The following is a 24733-nucleotide window of genomic DNA, read 5'->3' on the forward strand; positions in this document are numbered from 1 at the left end:
GATAGATAGATAGATAGATAGATAGATGTGTGTGTGGTTGTGGTTGTGTGTGGTTGTGTGTGTGGTTGTGTGTGTGGTGTGTTTGGGGTTGTGTGTGTGTAGTGTTTGGGGTTGTGTGTGTGGTTGTGGGGTTTTGTGTGTGGTTGTGGGGTTGTGTGTGTGGTTGTGTGGTTGAGTGTGGTTGTGTGCTTGCTTGTGTGTGTGCTTGTGGTTGTGTGTGTGTGGTTTGTGTGTGTGTGGTTGTATGTGTGGGGGGTGTGTGTGTGGGGGGTGTGTGTGTGTGTGGTGTTGTGTGTGTGGGGGTGTGTGTGTGGGGCGTTGTGTGTGTGGGGGGTTGTGTGTGTGGGGGGTTGTGTGTGGGGTTGTGTGTGGGGTTGTGTGTGTGTGTGTGTAGAGTTGTGTGGGGTTGTGTGTGTGTCTGGGGTTGTGTGTGTGGGGGGGTTTGTGTGTGGGGTTGTGTTTGGGGGGTTTGTGTGTGTGGGGGTGTTGTGTGTGTGGGGGGGTTGTGTATGGGGTTGTGTGTGGGGGGGTTGTGTGTGGGGTTGTGTCTGTGTGTGTGGTTGTGTGTGTGTGGGGTTGTGCATGTGGGGGTTTGTGTGTTTGGTGGGGTTGTGTGTGTGGGGGTGTGTGTGTGGGGGGGGTTGTGTGTGGAGTTGTGTGTGTGTGGGGTTGTGTGTGTGGGGGGGGTTGTGTGTGTGAGTGGAGTTGTGTGGGATTGTGTGTGTCTGGGGTTGTGTGTGTGTGGGGGGTTGTGTGTGGGGGGGTTGTGTGTATGGGGACGTTGTGTGTGGGTGTGTGTGTGTGCATGCGGGTTTGTGTGTGGGGGGTTGTGTGTGTGGGGTTGTGTGTTTGTGGTTGTGTGTGTGTGTTTGGTTATGTGTGTGTGTGGCAGAGTTAATTACACTCTTTCACACGCTCAAATTCCTCAATTGATAGTTCTGTAGAAAGATGAAAATACATTCTTAGAAAAAGCCACATTATCCGGAGTAACCTATGAGCAAATCTCGTTTCCAAATACACAAATAAAAAGCAAATCGAGAGTGAAACTATTTAAAGTCGTACAAACAGTTCTGTGACAATTAAGGGAACAAGGGGCAAGGATGTGAGCATTGGTTAAAGGCCAGATCTACCGAATTTGGAACTGGGAGACCCTGTTCGAGTTTCGGCGTCGGCTCATCATCATCTGATTGTGGGCAAATCACTAAACTGCCCGAGCCTCAAACAAAAGGATGTGTCCTTGTGTCATGTAACTGGTGCTTGTGTGAAGCGCTCGAATACCTTCGGGTCGAATTTGCTTTACATAAAACTGCAAAAAAACAGGCCAAACTATTTCTTTGTTTAAATCCCAAAATGAGGGGAGAGAGAGCATGTGTATTTGTGTGTGTGTGAGATTAGTTGGTGGAAAAATACACTAAGCCAGAATGTTCTACATTCCTTGCGATGTTTCATGGAACATTGCCAAAAGATGATGTCACTTCCTTGAAAGTTACAGCAGTTTCATTGCTATCATTCTATTTGTCCTGCCTCATACATTTCTAGGCCCGCTTCTGAGATTGCCCTTTAAGGGCTGTGGCATGGGTGACCAGCCTGCCGTTTCTGCTAGTGCCAGGCCTCACATTGCATCACATATTCGGCCAAAACCGCAGTGTAATTAAATGAAGCATGTTCTACTCATGGAGTTCGCACAGATCACTGCAAGGCCTTCTCTGGTATGTGATGCCGGATCAGCGCGGGAGATGTGTGCCATAGCTTCCAATGAGTTTCACAATTCACTGTAAACACATGTTAACGAAATGTGAGCATACTTCGCAATGAGGGCACTGGTGTACCTTTGCAGTGACGATGGCCACATCTGCTCTGCACTACGCTGTGGCCATATCTCAAAATAAAGGATGCTCACATTTCCAGACTTGGAGCCTGATGTACCAAACATGTTTCCCCAAAATACAGGCTTCGCGGGAGCTGTGCATCTATAATAGGCCTGCGTGGCTGCAGGCAGAATACAATTAGCCGTGCACTGTGCAGTTGAAATCCCGGGGGCGGGGGCACTCTAATTACCGGGCCCGTGTGCACGGGCACCAGAGCTGCTAACGAACCCTACGAGGGGCTCCAGTTCCGAGGCGCTAATGAGGCCACTGTGTGCAGAGAGTGGCACTCCAGGACGGCCACTGTGCAGACATCCTCGGGGGCGCACAGTGCGACACACGGCGGGAAAAATGGTTTGGGGCAAGGACCAGGCGCTATAGGGCTTCAAAAGCAAACAGAATATGGATAATTGTGACAAAAAGTGACGTAGTGCTACTTGGGTAAAAGCGTCAGGGGGTCCAAAGGGTACACGGACCAGAAGAATAAGGCACATAAGTAGAAAAAAAAAAACATGAGCCAGGGAGCATAGCAGATGGGAACAGAGAATGGCGGTCATGGAGCATGGAGAGTAGGCGCTATAAAGACCAGGAAGTAAAGTGGGGTCCACAGGTGCGAAGCAGCATAGGAACAATCGGAGCAGAGGGTGGGGCAGGGGAGCCAGTCCGCATAGGCAGAAGGAAACAAAAGGACAAAGAGGAAAGGCGACCTGAGATCATGGGACCCAAGCAGCGGAGGGACGAAGGACGGCGACTGCTTTAAGGTGTAGGGCACAATTACAAATAGGCAGATGCTTCCGGAAGCATAGGATTAATGGACACAAGCGCACAGAGGGAAAGGCATCGGGGACAAGGAAACACAGGAGGCACCGTGACACGCTGGCTGGAATAACAACAAGCAAAACAAGTTAAACAGGTTTTAAAAGGAGACACGGCCTCCGGCCGTGAAACTGAAAGTACGGCCGGGCGGCCGTGAATAATTAGGTGGTGACAAATGCGCTGGGAGGGCTGCCTTTGATGTGGTAATGCGAGGCAGGCAGGCAGGCGGCTGGTGGCATTGTGCACGCGCTTTTTAGGGCTTGCGCAAGCGCAATGACCTAAAAAGCACATGCACTCAAAGGAATCGCCAGTGGAATCGCCAGTGGTGGTTAAACACTGGATAAGCCCCTATAGAGCTTCCAGCTGTGCACATGTGCAAGCGAGACTATAGGGGCTCATCCAGACTTTATCTAACTTGCAAGGAATCGTGGCGATTCCTTGCAGTGCCCGTGACTTTTAAGCTCAATGCGCATGTGCATTGAGCTTAAAAGCGCGTGCACATGCCCCCAGCCGCCTGCCTTGCCTACTCTCTCTCACAGCCTCCCCCAGCTCCGCCCCCTCACTACTTGATTGCACGGCCGCTAGGCCGTGCCTCCCCTACTCTCCTCCCCCCTCCTCCTCTCCTCCCCTGCCTGCCTGCCGCTAGGCCGTGCCTCCCCTACTCTCCTCCCCCCTCCTCCTCCTACTGCCGTGTCGCACCTCTCCCCTCTCCGCCCCCTCCCCTGCCAGCCGTGTTACGGTGAAAGGCTTGTCTGGCTCTTGGAACTTGTAACATCACGAGCACACCGTCCTTTTCACACAATCTCCCCCACAGTTCTGAAATGAGGAACAAACAGCAGCTAGTGTCCGGCGCCGCAATTTTCACCCGTTAAAGATTTAACAGCAGCAGCGATGATAGTGTTGCAAAGATACGACCATGATATTCCCTTACCGTGAGCTCGTAAGTACACACACATAACGGGAGGCAGAGGCCAGGTGCCGGTTTCCGACGGACGCCGTCCGCCTCAGCCTGCCAGCAGCAATCCTGACTCAAAGTACGGCCCCTCCGGGCGGCTCGCATAGGACTCCGCCCTCTCCTTCCTAATGCTGCTATGTCTAATCTCACACTCACCGTCTCCCCTGAAAGCTCCTCCTCCCTGTACCGCCCACCTCATCTCAACCGAGCTGTCATGCCCTCCACAGCCCGCAGCCGGTGTTCTGCATCTGGCTTGCTTCAAGGTCTCTTTCTTCGAACTTCACTTCTCTCGCCTATTCCCTCATCTCCCTACTTTAGCCCAACCTGCTCACATTCTTGCAGTTTGCGCCTCACCCGGTCACTGCCTCTTACTTTCTCCTTGTGGACACTCTTTCTTTCCGCATCGACTCTTCGCTACTTGCCTCAACGTGTCTGACCCTCCCATTTCTTCTAATCTACCTCAATATACATTTGCTCCGCCCTGTTTGCCTCCTCTGTCTCTCTCGTCCCCTTTCACCGTTACCTGCGCCCCCTTCTCCTCCCCCGCCTGCACCCAGTGCGCTTGCGCAGTACAATTGAGTCTGATAACTGTACCGCCGCCCCAGGTTTTAATTTGGGTAAGACTTCGCCTGAGTAAATAACTTTGCTGACCTAAAACTGAGATTTTTCAGCCGTAAACATTTTTGAAAAAGGCACAAGGCGAGTTAGTTGCAAAGGACCAGCTTGCTGCCTGATACTTGAGTTTACTCCGGGTCAGTCGGGGATACCTAAAGATACAAGACATCAAAACAAAACCGACACAGCATAACATGGCTGCTGGGGGATGAAGTCTCCCATTAAGTTTTGTACTATTTGTCTGTTTTCTATGTCGCTTACCATGAAGTTGAATAAAGCAAATGGACAATTATGCTTATTATAAAGCTTATAAAGGGACAAACCCTTTCATTAGGTATCACATTTAAACAAGCATTGAAAATGCAATAGGTCTCGCCTTTGATTAAGTTAAAGTCATTTACTTTGCTAATGGTATTGTATAGCAAAGCAAATGGCTTTAACTTAATGAAAGGCGAGACCTATTGCATTTTTAATGCTTGGAGTTCGCACAGATCACTGCAAGGCCTTCTCTGGTATGTGATGCCGGATCAGCGCGGGAGATGTGTGCCATAGCTTCCAATGAGTTTCACAATTCACTGTAAACACATGTTAACGAAATGTGAGCATACTTCGCAATGAGGGCACTGGTGTACCTTTGCAGTGACGATGGCCACATCTGCTCTGCACTACGCTGTGGCCATATCTCAAAATAAAGGATGCTCACATTTCCAGACTTGGAGCCTGATGTACCAAACATGTTTCCCCAAAATACAGGCTTCGCGGGAGCTGTGCATCTATAATAGGCCTGCGTGGCTGCAGGCAGAATACAATTAGCCGTGCACTGTGCAGTTGAAATCCCGGGGGCGGGGGCACTCTAATTACCGGGCCCGTGTGCACGGGCACCAGAGCTGCTAACGAACCCTACGAGGGGCTCCAGTTCCGAGGCGCTAATGAGGCCACTGTGTGCAGAGAGTGGCACTCCAGGACGGCCACTGTGCAGACATCCTCGGGGGCGCACAGTGCGACACACGGCGGGAAAAATGGTTTGGGGCAAGGACCAGGCGCTATAGGGCTTCAAAAGCAAACAGAATATGGATAATTGTGACAAAAAGTGACGTAGTGCTACTTGGGTAAAAGCGTCAGGGGGTCCAAAGGGTACACGGACCAGAAGAATAAGGCACATAAGTAGAAAAAAAAAACATGAGCCAGGGAGCATAGCAGAGGGGAACAGAGAATGGCGGTCATGGAGCATGGAGAGTAGGCGCTATAAAGACCAGGAAGTAAAGTGGGGTCCACAGGTGCGAAGCAGCATAGGAACAATCGGAGCAGAGGGTGGGGCAGGGGAGCCAGTCCGCATAGGCAGAAGGAAACAAAAGGACAAAGAGGAAAGGCGACCTGAGATCATGGGACCCAAGCAGCGGAGGGACGAAGGACGGCGACTGCTTTAAGGTGTAGGGCACAATTACAAATAGGCAGATGCTTCCGGAAGCATAGGATTAATGGACACAAGCGCACAGAGGGAAAGGCATCGGGGACAAGGAAACACAGGAGGCACCGTGACACGCTGGCTGGAATAACAACAAGCAAAACAAGTTAAACAGGTTTTAAAAGGAGACACGGCCTCCGGCCGTGAAACTGAAAGTACGGCCGGGCGGCCGTGAATAATTAGGTGGTGACAAATGCGCTGGGAGGGCTGCCTTTGATGTGGTAATGCGAGGCAGGCAGGCAGGCGGCTGGTGGCATTGTGCACGCGCTTTTTAGGGCTTGCGCAAGCGCAATGACCTAAAAAGCACATGCACTCAAAGGAATCGCCAGTGGAATCGCCAGTGGTGGTTAAACACTGGATAAGCCCCTATAGAGCTTCCAGCTGTGCACATGTGCACAGCAGGCGAGCCCTAAAAAAGGCACAAATCCTCCCAAAAGCCCACATAATGATGGGGATAAATAACTAATTCAACATGAAGTGTGTGTTCCGTGAAGCATGTGGCGCGCCTACAATTTTGAAATTTAGAGGTATAGAGTCAGTAAGGCGGAGTTTTTTTTTTTATTTAGAGTCTAATGCAAAGCAATGAAATACTGTTGTATTCCCCTAACAATCCCCAAACTGAAGTTTGAATGGAAAAAAGCTAAAGCCTGCATTGAATTTCTTCTGCATAAACGGCCTAAAAGCGAAAAATTCATAACCTATGCATGCCACATAAATCAGGGCAAAGTACTATGTACTTTGTAAAGTAGAAAATGTGTGTTTTCATCTGAGGAGGAGAGAGAGAGAGAGATTCTACACTCTCATCTAGTGGGCGTTGTGGACTTTAGAAATGTGAGACTTAGGATTTGGGACCAAAATACTGTTTGTTTTTGAGCAGCCATGAATCGTGTACCCCACTGAGTGTAATATGTTCCTTCCGTTTTTGATGTAAAAAAAAAAAAAGCATTGTTTTCGATAGTGTGCAGCTTTTGTTTAAAATAAAGTTGTAAATTTTGTCTTCGGACCTCAACTCCACCTCTGTACTGTTTTTCTTTTGCTGAATCTCCCAAACATGTTAAATACAAAAACTATGCATGCCACATGAAGAACAACACGTAACAAATTCCTTTTATTTTTCACAGTCAAAAACGTGTCTCTTCATTTGTGAAGTGGTTTTTGCTAGTCACATACACGTTTGTGGGCGCTTATTGTTGCCAACTTGCAGAATTAAATTGAAAAAGGCACACAGTGTCTCATGGCGACTGCAATAATGAAAGTTGAAGTGCTGCAGCTGGGAAGAGACGCTGATCAAATCAAGCAAAACTTGTTCAGTTGTTGGTAATGCTTAAAACACAGAAAACCAAAAAAAAGCAGATGAAAACAAAAGAAAGGCGCGTATCCTCCCAATGGGGCCACAATGATGGAATAAAAATTAAGCAGGCTTCCGTGAAGCGTGTGCAGCGCTTGTTCCTAATTTGAAAACCAACAAGCGGTCCGATTTCCCGAGGAGGCATTTCGAAAGAAAAACAATTCTTGCAGAGAGGATGTGGCGAACTGGGGAACCTGGCTCGAGTCTAACGTTAGTTGTCCCGTGCCTAGCAAAGAAACGAATCAAAGCAAAACGGAAAAAATGAGTGCAACCAAAAAAACAGAAATAGACAAAGGGGCAATGATGCATGTAACAGGGTCAGTCACCATGGCAAGAACCACGCAAAGAGAGGCGGGACATATGAGATCAATTAGCCACAGAAAGGAAAGGAATTTTGAGAAGCACACACAGGAACAAATAGCAACTGAGGGAAGTGCTGCAAGCCCCTCAGAGGAGATGCACTATGTTTCGAAGCAGCACATTCGATGCTTAGGCGAGACCTCAAAATGACTTGGGCAATTTTTTAAACACCAGGGCTTATAAAATACCATTTATAAGGACCATGACTATATCTACAGGTCCCCACACCACTGGGATACCTAGGGGAGTCTTTAGGGGTTCTGAACATGTAATAATATTGCCGATACTCACTCCACAGTGCTCCTAGCACAAAAGTCGATTATGGGAAGCACTTTACTACAATGTGGAAAGGGAAATGTGAAATTTCACTAAAACCAAAGCACATAAAACTAATTTTATAAAGGTCCTCCTTATAACTATCTTACCATGCCCCACCCTTGGGACACCTAGGGGAGCCTAATGCCAATGTCAACACTTTGTAGTTTATTCATTTTTAAGTGCCCCATACAGCAAAGTGGAGTTTGGGCACAATTTGAATTTTAAATGCAGTTCTGCAATTTAGGGCTGCTTTTAAACTTACCTCAGGCTTCAGCATGCAAGTGCAGAAAGGGCTGCTAGCCTCTATACTACCATGACCTATTATATACTAGGGACTTAAAGGTAGTTTCAATTCCCCTGCCCTATTAGGTAGTAGGGCTATACAGGGGAGGTCATACCAATCCTAGGAGGACCCTAACCCATAGTGTACCCTAGTGTATGTAGATGTTTTCACTGTATTCGAAGTGTGTCTTTAGCATGGAACTGACCCTGGGCCTGGTTAGGCAGAGCCCAGGGTCAGTATCAGTCAGAAACAAGCATTTGTAATGCAATAGGTCTCGCAGTTGCGAGAGTTTGAAGTATTGGCATTGTAAATGACAATGCCTTTAATTTATGTGCTTTGAAAACCTGCAAGCGGTGCATAAATAAAACCAAGGCTGGCAGTAACTGCGCCTCTTTTACTGCCAGCCTTGCTTCTGGTAAGCAACGACTATAAGTACACAGTGCATGTTTACGCACTGGTTGCAGGTTTTCAAAACATGAATAAAAGGCATTGTCATTTATAATGCCAATAGGTCAAACTCTCGCAAATGCGAGACCTGTTGCATTGCCAGTCATGTGATAAGTGTCAGGGGACGTAATGAATGTGCATGCTTGTGATTTTAGGGTAATGGTACCTGGTGTATATGATGGACAATGGAGTCATGGTTTTGCAAGGGCAGAGCCGTGGTGTTCCTGTGTGTACGTGTGATGGGGAGTGAGAGGAGAAAGCAGGTGTTTCTGTTAGGGTGTGAGCTCTCTGTGTGCATGTGTATGTGGGATGGGAAGAGAAAGGGTTGGGTGTGTGTAACGGGAAAAGGTGGAAATGGAGGGGTGCATGCGATGGGAAGAGGACGGCGGGGTTGTGTTCATCTGTGTGCGAGATATATATATATATATATATATATATATATATATATATATATATATATATATATATATATATATATAGAGAGAGAGAGAGAGTAAAAAGGAGAAAAAAAGTTTGATTGAGAAGAGGTCCAAGTGTTTGTAAGGGTGCGTGGGGAGCACGATTACATGATGGAGAGTGATAGAGACGGGTGTGTTTGATGTCCTGGGCTGCGTTTTCTGATGGAGAGAATGTCAGGACAGCACGTGTGTGTGTCTTTTGAGAAGAGGAGAGGCAGACTGTGTGTGAAGGCAGGTTGTAGTGGTAAATATACTTTGTTACCGAATTAGTAGTGTTTTAAGTAATTGTAATTTGTTTCCTTTTTATTGGAAATGTGCTCCAAAGAACATAAAAGCCATGAAATACAATCAGGCCCGGCATTTCTGACACTCCCATGGATTTAATTGAATGAAACCCGCTGTTAGTATTTCCCTCATTTTTGGCCACTTAATGTGATTCGCAGAGTGCGGGGTCCTGTGGCATCTGGGAAAGAGGTTCATCGAGGCGGACAGTATTCTTGATGTAATGATGATGTGCGGTGGGAGGGAGACTGCAAGCCCGGCAGGACCAGCATCCTTAATGTAACGAGGGTCAAGAAGCATGGGGGTGGGGAGTTCAAACGCCTGAGATGACCAAGTCCCTAATCTTAATGTACTGAGAGCCTAGGTTTCAGGGATGTGATGGAGGAGCTGAGGGACCGAGAACACGAGCAACTTAACATAAGGAGAGGCGAGAATATAAGGATGGGTTGGAGGAAGCAGAGACTGAGGGCTTGATAGGACCAGATTCATTCATGTCAGGAGGGCTGAGGACATGGAGGGGGTGGGGGGTCGGTGGAAAAGAAGACCTGAGAGAAGGAAGCATCCTTCAGGTGACGAGGGTTTAGGAGGCAGGGGGCACGCGTTTGGGTTGAACAAAGAGAGGTGAAGGTAAGGTAGCAACATCCCTAAGTAGGGCAGACAACATGGAAGAGGTGGAGGCAGGGAGCCCGACAGAGGTAGGGAGCCTGACAGGGACAGGCAGCATCTTAATGTAACGAGGGCCGAGGAGGGCGGGTCACGATAGAGAGGCAGAAGCCGACACCATGGGAGGGGGAACATCCGCAAGGAAACGAGAGCTGAAGAGGCTGTGTGGGCTGGCCAATGTACAGAGCTGAAGGTTGACAACCCTTACACGAACAGTTTCCTTAAGGCAGCTAGACACACGTAGCAGAGCATGGGTGTTTATGAGGGAGAGATGAAGGGGCAGTTTTGTGAGGGGGTGGGGCAGTTCTGGGTGAAAGCGTTCTTTCCCTCTTCCAGGTTATTAGGGGCGCAAGGAATGTGCAGATCAAAGTGCAGCTGCAAGATTATGAGGGGGACACGAGCACTGCGTAATGAGTATAATAAACAAGTGGTTGAAGAAGGACTGAGACAGAAACACCACAGGAGTGCACTGCAGTGGTGTGGCAGGCTGCAAGCACGCCTTCTTCGGAAGCTGTGGGTACATGAGAGAAAGCAGGCCTCAGCTTATCCCCTCAGCTCCTCTGCTTTAATCCCTATCGCCCCACCCTCAGCCACTCTGCGGTTGGCAGCTGGTGGTGGCTGAGCAGGAGGGTGCGGCGGCAGCAGGTTGGAAGCGTCCTCCACGGAGACCGTGGGCATGATGACAGAGCAGGCCGTGGCTCCGGGGACCGACTTACGGGCTCACAATGCTCCTGTCATCCCTTCAAAGCCGCTCTGCCGCAGGAGCCGGCTGTGCAGCCCCGCCACGGCTGCCCCTCATTGTTCATGGAAAGAGGTCAGCGATGTGCGGGGGTCTCGGTGCTATCATTAGCATAACAAGCATCAGAGCTAGATGCTGAGTGGGAAGGTGCACGGCCCGGGGACGAGCTGGATAACAGAGGCGACGCGTTCTAGCGCGTGCAGCACGAGATCTTATAGTACGCTTATTACAGTACTGTAATAGGTGTTGAAGGGAGGATGGAGGTGCATTATCACAGATGTGCATGGCATTCACTATCTGACTACTAGGAGACTGCTGGGTATTATCTAAGTGAAAGGAAAGGGTTTTGTGAGCGACACCGTATTAGATAACACGCGAGCCCACGGGGCCGCAAAAGAGAAGGCATTTGTAACATGAGCCACAACAGATGGCATCCCTGCGCGCCGCTGCTGGCTCTTGAGAGCAAAACGCTCTAGGAGTAAGCCTCATCCACAACAGATGGCACCCTGCAAGCTCCCGAGATCCCTAGGCCATAAGAGTGAAAGTTTTGAGGAGGCGGGACATGCACCCATCTTTGGCCATTTGCGTGCTTTCAATTATTGAAAGTCACACGCAAAGGCCAATGGGATGTGTGGGAGGAGGCACACCCACATGGAGAAGGCTCTTGGAAGTCTGAAGTAATTCTAAGAGCCCTCTCCTAGAGCAGAGCATGCGCGCTGGGCTCTAGGCGAGACCTAACAAAGTTGGAAGTGCATACGGCAAAGGATAACGTTGCCACAGTAGTCCAACAACAAATATGACTAGAATAAGATTCAGTAGCCAGTTGCGTGAGCTCTTTTTTTTATTAGGTACAGCTGACAGTTCAATACCTTAAGTCTGGCTTCGACAGATGCTTTCTTGCGCGCCTCTCTCCTGCGATATTGCTCCACTTTATCCAGCTGGTCTGGCCGCTGCAACATACCTGCCACGCGTTGCACTGCTGTGCCCATGGCTTCCCGGTCCGTCGCCTCCATGTGGAGCCACAGGGAACTAAATCTGCAAAACTAAACAGAAAAATAAAGGCTTGGCATCCAAAAAATCTAAAAGGAGACTAACAATGCTTAAGGACAGCCAAGGCAATCTAATTTGCTCAAGACATTAACTATCTTGACCCTTCCCTTCCCCCTATGAGCTGCTGCCCCATGTTATTCAGAACCCACATACACTGATCACCACTTACCGTGGTGAGACCAGTTACATGCAGTCACTGCTCTACCTGTTAAAAAGTTCTTAAACTCGCTAGCATCGGTTAGTATGTTACTGGAAAAAGCACTTTACTAAGGGAGGGGTGCACTGCAGATGACACTGCATGAACAGAGTAAGAACTTCTAACACTTGAACCTTTCGCTTACAGGTAATCACGTTCTCTGTCACTACTCCCACAGCTCCTTAGAGAAAATGGACAGGTGCAGCGTTCGTGGGCATTCACCTGTGCAATCGCACAGACCCACAGCTGATAGAACCTGGGGTTCCAAAGCCCAACGCCAGAGATAATACGAACATATATGTTGTGAACCTTCGTCCAATTTATTAGATAATCCCCGGCCAATTTATTAGCGGATCAAGGTTGCAACAAACACCTAGCTGACTGCAAGCCTAGGTCCTAGATGTAAATGACAGGCAGCGGTGTTGTTTCCTGTCATCGGACTATATCTCTTGCAAAACTACTATTTCAGCTAATTCTGATTTTGAGGACCATCCCCTTTATTTTTGTCCCACGGTGTGCGGCAGCTACGTCCTGCCACCATGCTCCCAAAACTCAAAAGTGTTTTTCAAAACAGTTTCCGCTTCAGCGGAGCAAAAGTCTCAACGTCAGGAGAGTGCTGCCCGGTGAGAATCGCAGCCACTCACTTTTCTGTTTCTAAACTTGGGCGGACCAATCTAGGGAAGGTGGGCGAGAGTAAGAGTGGCCAGAGTGTACACCTGTCCAGAAACACCAGGCAGGGCTCCCTCCTGGACTCCTCGCTGCGGAACTGTCCCTGCCGCACACGGCGGGTGGGCGTCCGGGCCCGAGGCAGCAGGAAGACCCCGGCGCCCGGGCCTGAAGCAGCTGGAAACCCTCGGTAGCCCGTATGAAGGGACTCGGTGCTTGACAGCAGACTTCCGGAAGGCGGCCTTGACCAGACGCAGACTCCGCCCACAGCAGCTCTGAAGGCACCATCCGTCGCCGAGAGCCACCCGGCTTGTTTGGACGTTTTGAATACGTCATATCCGCCGCCCATTCCTGTATACGTTGGTATCATTCCTGCATAAGGCTTTTGAACAAGATAAACACAGTTGTCAGTGCTGCATTTCTTTGGCGTTGGGTACATGAAGTTCAGCAATGCAACTTCCTTAAATATTATGAAGTTCAGCTCTGCAACTTCCTTAAGTAACATGGCTCGGTGATTTACTCACGCCTGGCAGGAACACGTTGAGACAAAGCTGCCTTTAAATTAAATTTTATTACATACCACACAAGCGAGGGCATACAAGCTTCTTCACTCCCTGCAGCAACTGTCTGATTCCAACACTTTGGAATTCAGAAGCATTCTCTGTCACCTTAAAGTAACATGAACACGGCACATGACAATAACAAGCATTTGCTATGCAATAGGTCTCGCATTTGCGAGAGTTTAAGCTATTGGCATTATAAAGGACAATGCCTTTTATTTATCTGTTTTGATAATTAACACATAAATAAAAGACATTGTCAGTTACAATGCCAATAGCTCAAACTTTGTAAAAGAGAGACCTATTGCTTGGAAAGTGAAAGCACACATGGCACGCTGAATGTTGCAGGAAAGCATGTTGTGCCTGCAGAAGGAGAAACTCATGAAAGAAAATAGTGCTTACAGACTAAATAAGACCTATGGTGTAACAACCAAAGTAAAAGGACCAGTCCTCATGGGAGGTTACAAATTAAGACAAGGCAGTACTAAGGAGGGACTAACAAGCCTACTAATGAATCAGAAGCCAGCATTTACGATGGACAATGACACAAGCCAATGACAAATATGGCGGAGAGTGGACGGGGCTTCAAGTCCATACTCTAATACAGCATGCCTCATATAGCAGTGCATGCGCTGCCCAGGCTTGACCTAAATAGCATGGTTTAGGGTTGGCCTCAATAGGTCCAGAGCAAAGACCCTGGGGGGCAATGTACTATCAATTTAAACTAGACAATTAATCATAGTGGGGGCAAGATTGTAGGGAAACATATATGGTTTATTTTCCATTGGTTTGCATTGGTATTTCAAAGTATTGTCAGGTGCTCTGCTCAAATAAGTGAAAAGTGCTTATCGAGAAGGAGTTTGATGGGATATATATACATATATATATATATATCCTGTGCACCGTCTGTCTCCCAGCTAGCACGCTCGCGCAGACCCAGCAAGCAGACTCCGCTCCAAATCTCCTCCCCCAGCCGGGAAAGAAAAAGGCAGCACTCGCGGGGTGTTTAGTCAGTTCTTCCAAGTTTTATTAAAGTCCTCACAGACGCGTTTCGGGTCAAGCCCTTTATCAATGTGTCAACACGAGTGTTGCACAGGAACTCATTTTAAAGTGCAGCGTGGAATCTTACAAGGAAAGAGAGGTAGGACTACTCGTCGATGTTACACGAGCGCCATGTTGGAATGTGCAAATTGAGCAAAAACCATATACAAACAATTCATTACCAATAATGAAAATATTTTCAAACCGTAATATCGAACATGTAAAGAATTGTACATTAAGCCGTGAATCGGCCAACCTGGTTCATAATTGTTGCAGCCATGGTAAAACACTCCAATCAAGCCATGAATCGACAATTGCACGTGTACAATACATTCAGTTGACATTATATAGTCATTGACAATTCAGTTTCCAGACCTTAGATATTATCATCATGAATATTTAGCACATGTGCCTCCCATCGGAGTTTTAACAATAAGTGATGATATATGATTTATAATTGCATTGCCCAATATCAAGCACATTCCCATTTAAAAATCTTGCCGTGGATCGGCTCTGACGGTTCCTATCGCTAGAAACCACAAAGAAGGACCCCTGAAGAAGCCAAAATTGGCAGTGCAAATTCCCTGTAGATTGTGGTGGTGGCCCTGGTAATGTGTGTTTAAGTTTACTTTCCTAGGTGGATGGCCAATTCTTCCCCACTGTTAAGGCCTGTAGGAATTTTAGTTTGCAGGTCAATAATATAACAGGATTCTAGGTGCCCCTGTAAGCTGAGGTACATCGGGAGCACCATTAAAAGCGTAAAACTAAGAATCCTAGAGCATATGCGTGCGATAGCCAACAAAGACATGACGTCTCCAGTAGCTAAGCACTTTGCGATTAAACATCGCAGCAATAAGGATGCCTTGCAGTATTTTGGGATTGACCAGGTACCAGAACATGAAAGGGGCGGCAACAGACTCACTAAACTTAGACGCCTAGAATCCCGTTATATTATTGACCTGCAAACTAAAATTCCTACAGGCCTTAACAGTGGGGAAGAATTGGCCATCCACCTAGGAAAATAAACTTAAACACACATTACCAGGGCCACCACCACAATCTATGACTATATATGCTCAATTTGCACATTCCAACATGGCGCTCGTGTAACATCGACGAGTAGTCCTACCTCTCTTTCCTTGTAAGATTGCACGCTGCACTTTAAAATGAGTTCCTGTGCAACACTCGTGTTGACACATTGATAAAGGGCTTGACTCGAAACGCGTCTGTGAGGACTTTAATAAAACTTGGAAGAACTGACTAAACACCCCGCGAGTGCTGCCTTTTTCTTTCCCGGCTGGGGGAGGAGATTTGGAGCGACATTTAATACACGGCGTACCACTGTGTCAGCGGCACCCACCGCCAGTGCCCCGCCGTCTTTGGTACAGACTTGAGCTTAATATATATATATGTATATATATATATATCAGGCGGGCAACTAGAGCCAAATTTCGGGGGGGGGGGCTGAAAAAGATTTCGGGGGGGGCTAATTCTCCCAACCACAGACAGAGTGGCTGTAAGAAGGGGTGCACACACAACAAAAGCCTCATTTACACGTAAATGGGCTTTAAAGACCTTTTAAGTACTCGGGTGCGGCTGCAATTAGCTGCTCGTCAGTCCGCGAAGCTGTCTCTGCTCGGGCTGAATCACACGACGGGGGGGGGGGGCTGAAGCCCCGGGAGCCCAATGGGTGTTGCACGCCTGATATATATATATATTGCAACACCAAATGCCCTGTCGCAGAGGGAGCACCTTAGAGTTGGTGCCAGAGTCGAGACCAGGACAGGGTCTCGTATTGTATTCCACACAAAAAATATTACTCTTGGCACTCCGCTTCGTAATTCACGTTAGTTTATTCCACAACTGTGATGGCCATCACAGTTGTGGAATAAACTAACGTGAGTTACCAAGCGGAGTGCCAAGAGTAATATTTTTCGTGTGGAATATATATATACATACATATATATATATATATTCCTTTCTCTCCGTTCGACGCAGCAGCATCCCAGTCACACTTCTCCGACTGGTTTAGGAACGAACAAGTGAGACCCAAATCTTCGTGCAACAGTGTAATTTATTTAGGAGTTACACCCAAGCAGTCCGCATGACACGTTTCGCCTCTAGCCAGAGGCTTGATCACATGATACGTTGCTAGACATAGCAAAAGGGTTATATAGCAATGGCGAGTTAAGATGGGAGGTACCCTATAATTAGAGCTCCTCCCTTACTAGCATTTTATCAGCTATCTTATTGTGCATTATATACAATTCATTAAAGGACAAGTGTCCATAATAAATCAGCATAAACACCAATTGGAAGAAACGGTTACATATAGACACTCTATATAGAAAAATATATAAAAACTCTTTTGTCATATATTTTTTGATATATACAGTATTTACACTATTTACATATATATATATATTTTCGCTCCAAAAGTTGTCCACCTTTAAGTAGCACACGACCAGCAGCTTGATTTATGTGTAGGTAAGGACGGGGATCCGCTTGTAGATGCCGCTCTGTAATGGATTTGCCTGACGCGTTTCGAAGCTTCATATGCTACTCTTCAGAGGCTTTAACGGAAGCGGTGTGCGCAATCGCTGACCCACTTCACCATTTTCCATATGACACACCCACCAATGGGAGGCTCAGTTGTGAATTATGTGTATTATGGGAAGTGTAGTGCGGAGAGCACACAATCAAGTCCTGTATGGACCCTGCAAGTGGGCCCGTCCTTGATCCTGTATACGGCTGCTGTTTCACTTTCGTGACCCCCAAGAATTAAGGGGTGGTGCATAATCCGCGGCTGGACGGCCGCGTGTTAACTATCGCTCCAAAAGTTGTCCACCTTTACGTAGCACTTGACCAGCAGCTTGATTTATGTGTAGGTAAGGACGGGGATCCGCTTGTAGATGCCGCTCCATAATGGATTTGCCTGACTCGTTTCGAAGCTCCATATGCTTCAATTCAGAGGCTTTAACGGAAGCGGTGTGCGCAATCACTGACCCACTTCACCATTTTCCATATGACACACGCACCAATGGGAGCAATATTGTAGGGAAACATCTATGGTTTATTTTCCATTGGTTTGCACTGGTATTTCAAAGTATTGTCAGGTGCTCACATAAGTGAAAAAGTGCTTATCGAGAAGTAGTTTGATGGGATATATATATATATATATATATATATATATATATATATATATATATATATATATATATATATATATATATATATATATATATATATATATATATAAATATATATATATATATATATATCATCAAAAAAGAGCTTGCACCTTGTGGAAAGAGCCTCTCTGGTAGTTTATTGTCATTCAACGGAAGGTGCAGCATGAAGGGCAGCAATCATAGCACTGATTTTCAAGCCATACGCGTTTCAGGATGCTCTCCCTTGTTCACTGGCAAACAGAATCTCACACAATGTTCGTGATAACCACCATCTTTATTTTCGTAATATGCCCCGCCCACAGGCCTCCTGGCATTCTGGTCTTGGTGGTTTATCAAAATCTTTCCCAAGTGGGCTCCGTGTGATATCCGATTAAAAACATTTGAATTACCACAGTGGGTTGGCAGTAAAATGCTGTGCCATCATGTTGCTAATGTCCTTTTATTCCGGAGGGGACCCGACCAGTCTAAAGTGCTCGACGTCGTGCACTTCTTGATCCGCTGTTCCGCGGCAGGCAATTTCCGCGACCGGAGCGGGCCGCTAAATTCCATCAAAAAAGAGCTTGCACCTTGTGCAAAGAGCCTCTCTGGTAGGTTATTGTCATTCAACGGAAGGTGCAGCATGAAGGGCAGCAATCATAGCACTGATTTTCAAGCCATACGCGTTTCAGGATGTTCTCCCTTGTTCACTGGCAAACAGAATCTCACACAATGTTCGTGATAACCACCATCTTTATTTTCGTAATAAGTCCCGCCCACAGGCCTCCGGGCATTCTGGTCTTGGTGGTTTATCAATGTCTTTCCCAAGTGGGATCCGTGTGATTTCCGATTAAAAACATTTAAATTACCAGAGTGGGTCGGCAGTGAAATGCTGTGCCATCATGTTGCTAATGTCCTTTTATTCCGGAGGGGACCCCACCAGTCTAAAGTGCTCGATGTCGTGCACTTCTTGACAGTGGCGTCACTAGGGGGGTGCGGGGGGTGCGGCCCGCACCGGGTGACACCGTGACATGGGGTGACACCGAGCCTCTGCTTTAAATATTCGTTCCTATTGCTACATATCAGGAGGCGAGGAACCCTTACCCGGCCGCCGGCCAAGATTATTGTTTATTAGGCTGCTGTAATTCACCCGGGCCCTCCACTAACAGTGTTTGAAAAAACTACTTGTGTGTTTGAAACCATTCTTGCGCTGCTGCTAAGAAAGAAAAGAGGAGACTCTCAAAACGCAACATTTACTTTTTTGTTGCAAAATACTTTTTTATTAGTGCCAGCTGGAAGGTAAATGGCCCAGTTGGATGTCAGAATGTTAATGTCGTTCTAAATGTATTATAATTTCATTAATGCTGAGAATGCATTGACCCTAACATTTCCAAGTTACTTTAGACAGCTAATCAACTGTGCTAAGGAAATCATATTCTTCTCATGACAAGAAACTCTTTTGGTAAAGTTAATATCCACTGCTGGGTTTTGTCTGCACAAATGGGCGCGTTTAAGTCCCAGGAGGTCTAGTTTGCGGATGCCTCATGTAAACATTTCTATAGGTGCCAAAGTGCGTTTATAACCATTACTTCGCACCTGCCACTGCTTTCTTCAAGAACAGCTAGAAGGGGTCCATTTATTACAGACTTAAACTGTGTGAATAGTGCTTTTCAGGTGTTTGGTGTGTTTTGCGTGTTTGGGATGTTCAATGCCATGTGTGCTTTCCTTTTGGCATAGACAGCAATGGGTGTAATTTTTTAGACAAATCTATGTTTGTCATCTATTATTTTAGGACCTTTTGACACTGCTTTTGCGAGAGAGAGAGTATACAGTTGCTTTTGAATAGCATTTTCCCAAATATTGTACACTGACTGAAAGACTATCTCTGTTTAATATAACAAAATGTGGTTGCCTACATAAGGCCAGATAGAGAAAAGGATTGCACACGTAGATAAAACGTGGGTGCTCAAATAGCAACATTTACAAGTGTAATATTCCTTGGTGGGATTTTGAAGTCTTAATACGGATGGTGTGGGTTTTATTTGCGTGAGTATGTCATACATTGATACTAATGAATGCATATGGCTGCCTTATTTCAGAGCACTCTCACTAGGTTTGGTTTTGGACTCTGCCATGGAGAGAAAACATCAACACGGCCAAGACCTACCATGCGCATGATGTATGAGTGCCATAGAGGTGATGTCAGTAATTGAACAAAACAGTGCATTATTAGAAGAAGGTTGTGCCACATCAATTTTTTAAAACAAAACATTTTTTAAAGAAATTCCATATGCAGACCCCACTGCTGAAGAGTATTGTTTCTGAATTAACCAATTAGTTTTTTAATTAAACATTTATATATTTTTATTTTGTAATATCTATGATTATAATACCTTGATTGGCTTCATCCCAATTATTTTCAGGGAGAAAAATTGAAGCACTCCTGAGGCTAGGCTTACGCCAGCTCCTTCCATCCCCCCCCCAGCCCAAAAAATCACACGTAGTGGGGAGCCGTGGCCAATGGCCAATAGGTCAAGGGAGCCACGGGTCGAAAAAGTTTGGGAACCACTGGTCTACCTGCTCTGTTTAAAGTCAGGCCGATCGTCATGTTTCCACCGATGGTGCCCCCTGGGGACTCCACTGGTGGAAACCTTAGACAGATGGGCTAACTAACTTTGGGCCGTCGGTCTAATAGGGTGACCAACTGCATGGGTGCAAATTCAGGACGTTCAGTGTAAAAATTCAGGACAAAGTGTCAAAATTCAGGACAGGAGGTCAAATTTCAGGACAAAAATTTGAGGCAAAAAGTACATTTTACAGACATATCAGAAGAAGTCGCACAAAAGTATATAAGAAAATAGATAACCAAAATAATTACAAGTAAAAATAAGTTTATATAAGGTTGAGACATTCGTGCACTTCACAGTGCACGAATCCAGAAAGAACAAGCTTGTTTGCCAGATAGGCAGAGTGTTGAAATGCAGGGCTTTATGTCTGAGGCAAGCTATTTTGAAACGGATCCTGGCTTCAATAGACAACCAGTTGAGCTGCAAAAGGTCAGGTGTGATGCGATTGTGTTTTTTGGAGCCTGTGATGAGCCTGGCCGATGCATTGAGCGTGGCTCTGAGAGGGGCCAAGCTCACTTTAGGAAGTCCTGCAAGGGACACCAGGCCATATTCCAGTCGTGATATCACCAGGGATTGTACTGCAGGCTTCAAGTCTTCTGGCGGAAGGAAAGGCTTGAGTTTCTTAATTTTGTTAAGATGAAAGTTGGCACCCCTAATGGTGGTGCTGATGTGAGTTTGCATATTAAGGTATTTGTCCAAGGTAATGCCCAATGATTTAGCGGAATCAACCACGTGAGGGGAGCAGTTAAGGGCTGTGAGTTGTTTTAGCCATTCACGGATCGGTGCAGAGTAGTTGTGTGGGGCAATCAGCAGGAATTCAGTTTTGAGGGTATTCAACAAAAGATGGTTCAGGGCTAACCATTGTTGAGTTTGCGAGAGAGCCTCATTTAGGTTTTAATCTCCTCCAGAGAGGAGATCTTCAGGTACAGTTGCGTGTCGTCCGCCTACATGTGGTAATGAAATTGAGAATTGTTCAGTATGACGGTGAGAGGCTCCATATAGAGGTTAAGAGCGTGGGCGAGAGTGCAGACCCTTGCGGAACTTCAATCCTGACCGCAGAACTAGATGAGAGGGACTGATTGCGTTTAATTCTTTGAGTGCAGTTATGTAAGAAAGAGGCAAACGACTTTAGGACCGGCCCTGAGAGACCCATCCTAAGTTGAAGAAGATTAATCAAGTTTTCATGTTTGATTATATCGAATGCAGAAGACAGGTCCGGAAAGATCAGAAGACAGGGGGCATTTTGATCTAGGGATTTCAAAGCGTCATCCACATTGTGAGTAAGAGCAGTTTCTGTACTATGCCCTGCTCTGAAACTGGATTGATTAAGGTCAAGTGGTTGAAATTTCTCTATATGGTTGCATACATTTCTCGTGGAGTTTGGCTAGTGTCATGATGTTGGTGATCGGTCGGAAATTGTTAGGATCAGATAGATCCGAGTTGGGCTTCTTAGGGATGGGAGTTACTTGCCCAATTTTGAGACAATCAGGGATGCTCCCTTGCAGGAGCGATTCATGAATGATCCTCGACCAAAGCGGTAGAATGGCCGAGTTGAGGTCTTTAAAAACTTTTGCCGGCAGAGGTTCATTAAAGTGGTTGGCCGGTTTAAGAGTTGTCATAGCGTGTAGTAGTTCTGTGCCATCTGGCAGGATAAAGGAATTCCAAGAGGCATCATTTTTGGGAGAACAACCCCAAGGTAGGGAGATTGCAGAGGAAACCCTAAGCTCCCCAGATGATGTGGTGTAAATTAGAGGTGGCACCCTGGGAGTGTTAGGTTGCAACTCCTGTTCAATTCTCTTAGTTTTTTCAGAGAAGTGCACTATGAAGTCTTCCCCGCTAGGAAGCGGAACCAAGGAAGCCAGGTTGGGGTTGGGTGTGAGGTTTGATTGCTGTTTGATGATTTCAAATAGTATCTTGGGTCTATTTTTAGCACCCTCCAGCTGCTCCCTAAAATGGTCCATTTTAGCAATGCAGATTTTTTTGTTGTATGTACTTCTTATTTTCCTAAGTTGATAGAGGCTAATAGTAGAAGGCTTATTTCTCCAGAGCGCCTCTGAAGACCTAAGCTTACGGCGTTAGTCATTTAGGGTACTATTAAACCAAGGTTTGGATTGTTTGAGAGGGATCCTTTTAAATTGTTTCGGCGCAATGGTGTCAAAGATATTTGCGACAGTGCTAATGTATTGCTCAGAAAGATCATCAAGGTTGGTCATGTCAGGGGGCGGCTGAAGTCTATTCATAGTGATGGAAGTAAGGTCATTAATGTTGATGTCTCTCATGTTGCAAGACAATTGATCATCTTTAAGAGGTTGCACCTTTCTGCGAGTGGTCTTTTCCAGAATGTGGAAGGCGATTTGATGATGATCCGACCCTTCGCAAGGTAGGATGTTATCCATTTGGATTATATTGTCTCTAGCAATAATGTGGTTGAGGGTTGCTCCTTTGTTGTGGGTAGGTCCCTTACTTAAAGGAGTTGACTAAAAGATCATTTTTTTGATGAAGGAGGGCAAACTGGTCATGTGTGGTTGTAAAATAGAGTCAACATACTTAGACACTGCTTCTAACACATTGTGTCTGGCTGGTACAATTGGTCTGCTAGGGACAGGGGATATACCCTTGTGAACTTTAGGAATAACAGGATAGGTGTTGTAGGAAGTCATTCTTTAAGAAGAAAAATTCATTCTTGGATATACAAGCCCGGTCTCTTCCATTGCTGGAGATGTTTTGTGACAGCCCTGGCTATTTTCAGGGCTTGGCTTACGCATAGGTTCTAACTAATTGGTTCAGCTCTTCCTGTTAATTTGTTGACTCACCCACCACTAGAAAAACTTCCCACATATATATGGTGACCAGACGTCCCAGATTTGCCAGGACAGTCCCAGTTTTTCAACGACTGTCCCAACAGTTTTCTGGTAAAAAAAAAACTACAGGTATATATATCCCTGTTTTTAGAGAGGGTCAAGTCAATGTGCACTTTAATCACAGTATTGTGCAGGCTCACTTTTAAATCAGCCCTCTCATCACACCAGGGACACAACGTTACTGTTTTGAGTTGCCAGCTGTGTTGCGTCTCCTCATTCTAGCCATTATGAATAAATGGGGTAACCCACAATTGTCCACGGACCTGGCTATCAATTGATATAGAAAAGCAATGATCCCAGACTTATTATTCATTACAGTCTAGTTAAGAAGACATTCATTATTCAAAACACATCAGATATGTATATGCGGGGAGAGGTAGACCTTCAGGTGGACTGTCCACGTGGGTTGGAGTCCATTTGGGTTGCGAGGCCAAAATGATTGAATGCCCCTCTTGTGATATCCTTTGTGTCCTGATAACTTTTCAGTTTAAATTAAGTATTTGTTTAATAAACCTATATTTGTGCCCCACGCCTCGGGCCAAGAGCCTACCACTCTTGACCAACTTAACACTCTACTCCCAACTATACCATCAAACTGTGGAGTAATCATTGGCGGTGACTTCAATTGCCAATTTGAGCCCCTCAATGGCCTGATCGCAGGTATAACCGACGAGAAGGATAAATATTGGTCAATCCCTGGTCCTAACATTCCCCCAGTAAGTGATTGGACCCCGCTAGCTCTTCAGATACATAGCCTAACATTAAACTTTTCTCTGAGAGCATGCAATGCTCGCACTACTTCCGATAGACCGGGGAACCACACTTTTAATAGACCAGATCACACTTCAATAATTGATTACATCATGCTAGATTCCAAGTCCTGGCATAGGGTGTTAGATTTTAAAACAAGCCCCCCCCCCCCCCAATAGCGACCACGATGCTCTCATTTTAGAATTAGCATTGCCATGTATCATGAAGGCACAGAACAAACCCCCAACGCCATCCCAAAATATGATCCTGACTAATGGAGGGAGAAGAGTCAGTTGGGCTGAAATCTCACAATCTCAGGCTAAAGTGGCCAAACCATACCACCAAGCAATTCCATACTTCCCAACCATATCCCAACTAATGGAGTGTAAAGGAGCCCCTGATCTCATTTTAAGGGTTTTTAAAAATCAGCAAGACTTGGTTGCCTCTCTGGCTGCCATTTTTTATCAAAACAAAAAATTGAGAGTGCCTAATAGGCCCAAGCACCAATGGTTTAAAGCCAGTTGCCAAGCAGCCAAATTTGACCTAATTACTTCCATTAAAAGTAGCGATAAAATAACAATTAAAGAAGCAAGAGCTGCTTACAAAGGCACCACGACTAAAGCTAAAATCTCTGGGAAGCACAAAAATGGGAGGATGCTAGAAATGCACTAATTTCACATGACCTGAGGTCCTTCTGGAACATCATTAACACGGGCTCAAAGGCTGGTAGACCGGCCATTGAATCCAATATAGATGAAGGAGTTTGGAAAGCACATTATGAATCCCTTTACACGAAGGATAAGGAGGGGAAAGTAAGTACGGCAAGAGTGCCGGTACATCCGGGCTTAAGCCCAGATGATGTCCCTCCAATCTCGGTAAGAGAAGTCGCTGATGCCCTCGGGAAGATAACACCTGCAAAAGCGGCAGGTTTGGGCAAGATCCCTGGCGACCTCTACCACTCTGAACCTACCATCTGGGCTCCCTATCTGGCTACCCTGTACAATGCCATACTACAAGGTATGGCAATCCTCACCACTTGGGCAGGGGCCAAAATAATACCAATAAATAAAAAGGGTTCCCCGCTCTTGCCCACAAATTACCATCCAATTAGCTTCATAGATGTTGGCCAGAAAATATTTGCACGAGTCCTACTAGGGTGCCTCCAAGCTTGGATGGAGGAACTTAACATTCTAACCACCTT

The 24733-nt window shown here is 46.2% G+C and overlaps 1 protein-coding gene across 3 annotated transcripts in view; it reads right to left on the reverse strand.

Moving 5' to 3' along the window:
• EXOC3 (exocyst complex component 3) overlaps window positions 1-12797 on the reverse strand; it is a 175298-nt gene extending 162501 nt beyond the window's left edge. The window contains exons 1-2 of one of the 3 annotated variants that reach the window (XM_078687789.1): window positions 12577-12797; window positions 11484-11657 (exon numbers count right to left, since the gene is read on the reverse strand). In XM_078687789.1, coding sequence (XP_078543915.1) covers window positions 11484-11627 — 144 coding nt within the window. In that variant the 5' untranslated portion in view covers window positions 11628-11657; window positions 12577-12797. Of the gene's footprint in view, window positions 1-11483; window positions 11658-12504 lie in introns of all 3 variants that reach the window. The other 2 variants (XM_078687790.1, XM_078687791.1) reach the window with 2 other exon arrangements.
• Between the last annotated feature and the right edge of the window lie 11936 nt (window positions 12798-24733).

The sequence above is a fragment of the Lissotriton helveticus genome, chromosome 4_1, assembly GCF_964261635.1.
Source record: "Lissotriton helveticus chromosome 4_1, aLisHel1.1, whole genome shotgun sequence".
Classification (NCBI taxonomy): Eukaryota; Metazoa; Chordata; class Amphibia; order Caudata; family Salamandridae; genus Lissotriton; species Lissotriton helveticus.